This window comes from Temnothorax longispinosus, unplaced genomic scaffold, assembly GCF_030848805.1.
Source record: "Temnothorax longispinosus isolate EJ_2023e unplaced genomic scaffold, Tlon_JGU_v1 HiC_scaffold_603, whole genome shotgun sequence".
In the NCBI taxonomy this organism is placed as follows: domain Eukaryota; kingdom Metazoa; phylum Arthropoda; class Insecta; order Hymenoptera; family Formicidae; genus Temnothorax; species Temnothorax longispinosus.
The window spans coordinates 1-6444 of NW_027270455.1; the positions used below are offsets into that span (position 1 = coordinate 1).

General features: G+C 30.6%; 1 protein-coding gene across 1 annotated transcript; it reads right to left on the reverse strand.

Moving 5' to 3' along the window:
• Positions 1-4076: 4076 nt before the first annotated feature.
• Positions 4077-5236, reverse strand: LOC139824837 (L-threonine ammonia-lyase-like; the record flags this gene model as incomplete). The annotated part of the gene is made up of 3 exons (XM_071797386.1): positions 4077-4203; positions 4569-4682; positions 4950-5236. Coding segments are annotated over 3 exons (528 nt in total), but the record flags the coding sequence as incomplete, so codon positions are not given.
• Positions 5237-6444: the final 1208 nt, after the last annotated feature.

Consider the following 6444-nt stretch of genomic DNA (forward strand, 5'->3'; position numbering starts at 1 on the left):
TTCAGCATTGCAGTAGATTGCATCAACCGTGTCCGTATTAACTACATTTTTGGTTGCAAGCGCTCAAAAATAGGGGATTTTTCGAATTTTTTAAAAAAGAAACTGTTGATCCGATTAATTGTTTATTGTTTGTATAAGCTTATTTTATTTATTAACATTTTAATGTAAGATATTTTTTTCAAATTTATTTATTGAAAGTTTTGTTTGTAAAGAGCATCGGCAAGCCCCCTGCAAAAAATGCCCGTTTTCGGTACCTTGATTTTTGAAACTTTTTTTATGCCAAATGGTTACTTATGATGACCCAATAATCCCTGCAAAATTTTAAGAGGAGCATACGCCCCGTTTAAGAAATATAGGGGGTCAAAGTTGACCATTTCCAATAAAAAAATATAGCAGCTTCACATTTATACTCCAATAATAATGTCCAAAAAATTCAGCCGAAATGGTTCTTTTAAGATTTTTGGCTGCTGATTACGAATCTGAAGTCAGATTTTAAAAATTCAAAATGGCGGATCCAATATGGCGGACTGATTTTTCTTAAATTTATCGGATTCACTTGAAACTCGTTACTCGGGGGTTTTGGGGGTCGCTGATTGCGAATCTGAAGTCAGATTTTAAAAATTCAAAATGGCGGATCCAATATGGCGGACTGATTTTTCTTAAATTCATCGGATTCACTTGAAACTCGTTACTCGGGGGTTTTGGGGGTCGCTGATTACGAATCTGAAGTCAGATTTTAAAAATTCAAAATGGCGGATCCAATATATCCAACAAAGGCAAGATGTAATAATCCAACTAACGAAGGCAAGATGTAATGCATAATCCAGCCAGCAAAGGCAAGATGTAATCGACAATCCAGCCAGCAAAGGCAAGTTGTAATAATCAAACCAACGAAGGCAGGATTATGCATTACATCTTGCCTTCGTTAATTGGATTGTCGATTACATCTTGCCTTTGCTGGCTGGATTATGCATTACATCTTGCCTTCGTTGGTTGGATTATTACATCTTGCCTTTGTTGGATATATTGGATCCGCCATTTTGAATTTTTAAAATCTGACTTCAGATTCGCAATCAGCGACCCCCAAAACCCCCGAGTAACGAGTTTCAAGTGAATCCGATGAATTTAAGAAAAATCAGTCCGCCATTTTGAATTTTTAAAATCTGACTTCAGATTCGTAATCAGCAGCCAAAAATCTTAAAAGAACCATTTCGGCTGAATTTTTTGGACATTATTATTGGAGTATAAATGTGAAGCTGCTATATTTTTTTATTGGAAATGGTCAACTTTGACCCCCTATATTTCTTAAACGGGGCGTATGCTCCTCTTAAAATTTTGCAGAGATTATTGGGTCATCATAAGTAACCATTTGGCATAAAAAAAGTTTCAAAAATCGAGGTACCGAAAACGGGCATTTTTTGCCGATGCTCTTTCTTTTTTGCGAGATGTCTCAAAAAACCTTTTTCAAAAAACCTTCTCGACCATCTTAACTAGTCTTTGGGTGAAAAAAAAAAAATAGTCAGATATAATATAATCTTCTCACATATATGGCTATTGCGTGAACTATTAGAATGAAGCAAAAAGAAAGATTAGAAAGTAACAAAGTGTGTTGTTCCGAACAATCTAAACATCGAAATGTATTCTCTTATCTAAAACAATACCGACCTGACTTCGGCATATGAAATTTCATATATTTTGTTGAATCCTTCAAATCTTTTTAAATATCGTCTATAAAAAAAGACACTCTATTGACAAAATTACATTTTTTCTATTTCGAATATGATGTATCGCGTATCGCGAATATTACTTTGGATGTTCATTGACATAGATTGATTAATATTCAAAGGGAGATGAAAAATTATCGTTAATTATCGAAACATTTCTGAAAACTATTTTCAAAATATCTATACGTAAGCGGAATTATCCACAAAGTACATATCATTACGTTACATGTAAGAAATAATATTGAGTTTTGGAACTGATTGATCAAATCTCAAGCACTCATTCATAATATATATGCGATATGGCATAATTATGGTCCTTGTAATATAAATAGTCTTCATAATAAATCCTTACAATGAACTATTGTTATTATTATAAAATAGCAAGATACTTGGCGCTGATTTTTCTCATCCTCATTCTCTTGCTTCTCTTGCAAAGGAAGAGACACATGGATATAAAATAAAAAGTTACTTTGTTCGACGTAAAATCTCTTGATACAGAATTGCAGGTACCTAATCTGTGATAAGGAGTAATGTTAAGCACCTCTAATTTGGCTAATGTCAGAAATTAATCTTTTTTTTTTTTTAGCTATATAAGATCAAATGTTGCTTAATTGTCATCAGTGACTCATCTTTCCTCCTTTCTAAAAGTTCTTGTTTGTTACTTCTTCGGTAACTGTATTGTGTTTACAATTTTCGCAATCAAATTAACTTTACTGGATAATGAAAAGGATATGCAGGAATAGTTCTGCCACATGATAAGAAATAAATGTTATGTATGAAATAAATATTATGAAATATATGTTTTCTTTTTTATTTATTTCAGCCCCAGATAGCACAGCTGATCTTTATGAATTCAAAAAGATCTGAATCTGATCTTTATGAATTCATAAAGATCAACTGTGCTATCTGGGGCATTTGTTCTACATAATTTTTATTTTAATAAGATCGAAGTCACGTTCATGATCGAGATCGAGATCACATATTCTATATCTTAATCAAGATCTGGCACAATTGCCAGATCCAGATATTCATCGCGTTCGAAATCCCGATCTAGATCAAGATCTAGAAGATCCGGACGGATCCAGCGTGATCTGTAACCTTTGATTTTATTTTGACATATTCTTTCATGTTGATAAAATTTTAGAAAAATTATTATTGTTACAATTAGAGAAATTAATATGTACTAATGTAAACGAGCTAAATGCACTAACATATGTACTAACATAAACTAACATAAACTATAAAATGTAAATAAATGTATATTAATATAAACTAATATTTACTTAGATATCAATTTATAACACAGAATCGATATTACTAAACCAATCAAAGAATTTCATGACATATTTTCGTTTATTATAATTTTACAAAAAATACATAAAACAAGGTAAAGTCTAATAATATAATTTTAATTATCTTATTATTTTTAGGTGCATTATGCTTACGTACGTCATCTAATAATGCACGAAAATCTGAAAATCTGATTGATTAATATTACTTTTCAATAATATGTCATTAGCAATATCTGTGTAAAAAATCAAGTATTGGGTTGGCAAATAAGTTCGTTCGGTTTTATATATATATATATATATATATAAAAAACCGAACGAACTTATTTGCCAACCTATTATTATGTGTATCAGATATTAAAAATTTCTTTCAAAAATAAATATTGACGATATTTGACGTTTGTTACAGACACATATAATAAAATTGTGTGGTAATTTACCACTTCCTCTTTATAAAAATACAGGTATCTATATCCATATCGGTATAAAAAATTGATTAGACAATTACTTTGGAATTAAGTTCGTCATTGAGAAACATTATTGTAGAAATTATTTTCTTCATAATTTTGAATTTTTGCGTTCTCCTTCGAGAGTTATAGTTTATTTTTCGGATGAATTGGATAGTTACGATAAACGATATTTTTACTAATTCATCTTTGTCAACGATTTATCCGACAGAAATGTAAAGTTTATACTTGTTGCAGTAAAAGTTTGAAAGGCCAGCACAATATTTTAATTATTGTTAATACGTCATGATTTTCTTAAAAATCCATTTTACCGTGTACAGGTATCCCAGATAGCACAGTTGATCTTTATGAATTCATAAAGATCAGATTCAGATCTTTTTGAATTCATAAAGATCAGCTGTGCTATCTGGGATTATTATCCTGATACAAACAGAAAGAATTATAACGTTATTCAAATAATATTATTATACTAAATTTTAACATTATTAAATAAGAACTGGCCAATGCGTGCTTTATTTTTATGAAATACGTAAAATATATGACTAAAAAATCAATGCATTTAAAAATAAACTACTTGAATTTATTATGAAAGTTACCTTTTTCCCTTCAGTTTATTGAGCTCACCAAGTAGAAACGGAGCTAAACCTAGCGCTGCATAAGGGTCATCGATGTTGTGCGCTTTTAAAATCACGGTCGCCATTTGAACTTCTATCCAATTTTTACCTAGCGGAAGTAATTCGTCAATCAAGTTTCTTCGTATGCTATTTGAATTAATATACGTTGCATATTCTTTCACGGGAATTTCCAATTCATTGAGTGAAGTCGTTTGTGTTCTAATATCTCGGACTGAACAATTACCATCCATAGCTTGGACCTCCTAAGAATTGAGAATATTTATATAAAACATATTTTTATATACTTATAAAATAGACGTAATCTTTTTTTTCCGGATAAAATATCGATCTAATTAAACAATTAGATCAAAACGTGAGAAACAATAATTTACAATTGGTAATTATAGAAAAGCACTTGTTTACTTACGTAAACTTTTATATCTTTATTTCATGCTTTGATAGCTGCTGCAATACCCGTTGTTAATCCGCAACCATCTATCATCGTCGGCAGCATCACTACATCAGGCTTTATATCTTCCATCATTTCGATGTCTAAGGAAGCTTGGCCAAGGATTATATCTGGATGATCTATAAATAAGATAAAATTGCTTAAAAAAAACATGCATTCATTGATAATAAAATATTCTTATATGTTATGTAATAATTAATGTTCCTTAATTTGACTAAATTTGAATAATAGAGTTTTTATCGTATACAGGAAATAATTAACAAAAATGTTATTTTATAACGAGAGGATATTTTAACTTATTATATTTTAATACCCGTCAATATAAACCAAGCCTTTTGTCTTGGCAATGCCCAAAGCGAATTGATGAGCTTCAAGCATATTCTTACTCTCGACGTGTACTGTTACTCGTGAATTTGCATCATCTGCATGATCTGATGATAAATCTCGAAACATCCGGACTATTTCATCTGGCGTTGTTGTCGGCACCACAACAGTCACCGGTATTTGAAATTTCTTTCCGTAATAGCAAAGAATTTGAGCGAAATTTCCCGTTGAGATTGCTATTACTCCCTTCAGGCCCTTCTTTTTTTGCTTTTTCGATAACTGTAGCAGAGTATAGATCACGCCACGTGCTTTGACACTGCACTCGTTGGTTTCTTGCTCAGACTCTTTTCTTCAGATATATACGGAATACCTCACCTGTGATTGATCTTATGTGGTACTAAAACAATTATCAGTTAATGAGAAGCGATTAATGATTATCTTAAGCCATTCTTTAATAATATTGTGTATTACAATGCCAATGCCTGGATCAAAGTTAGATATACATATATTATGTATTATAATTCTCGTGTAACATTAATAAATCATTATTTAAAATAATTCTGGATTTTCCATTAATTTATATGGTCTAAAGCTTATTTCACTCGACATTTTATAGATTTATATTGAATTAAATTTATTTTATAGATTCATATATATATTTATAATTCATAATATAGGTGTAATGGCTTGTTAATATATGTATAAAATAAAAAAATACTTCGTATACTTATTATTCCTTTTTTTCGAACTTTCGCGTAGATTTTGAAATCTATGAATTTTAACATTATTGCAGTTTTGAGAAATTGATAACAACAGTTTTGAATATTTGGTCAATTTTTATTTAAAGTTATGATGCGTAACGTTAAGTTAAACATATTTATTACCTTATGTAATGGTGTTTTCAAAACACCAAAATGGTGTTCTCTTGTTTGAGACAGTACCGATGTGAGTGTGCTGCGCGAGATTTTCTGTTCTTCCTCTGGTTTGTTTTCTTAAAGCCCTTTTCAATTACCGTCTATAAAAATAATATACTAAATTAACAAAATTGAATTTTTCTCATTTTCCGAATGTATTACAGTACACCGCGTATCGCGAATATTGGTTTTAATATGTATTATTGAATTAACATTCGAATGCTTTAAATATTTCTTCCATGTAATTCTGGAAAACTACTTTCAAAATAGATATAAATAGATATATACTGTTACACATACCCATCGGTGTACACTGTGTATATTAAGCTTTGAAATTATAATTAATCAAATCTAAAATACCCATTCGGAATCGAAGTGATCCTCGCGTCGTAAAAGTGGGCGGACAATATTGTAAGAAAATGACAAGACATTCTCTATTGTCGATTCCGGATTTGGAGATGACAAGGCATCTTTTTTTATCAATTTTTTCTTCTTTTCTTTATCACTGTCAATTTCCTACTCTTCTTACTCACTGGAGAAGACATGAATATAAAATAAAAAGTTACTTGACAGAAATCTGAAAAACCACTTGAGATGCACGTAAAGAATTAAGGCGACAAAAGGTAGTGTTGAATCCGAGTTC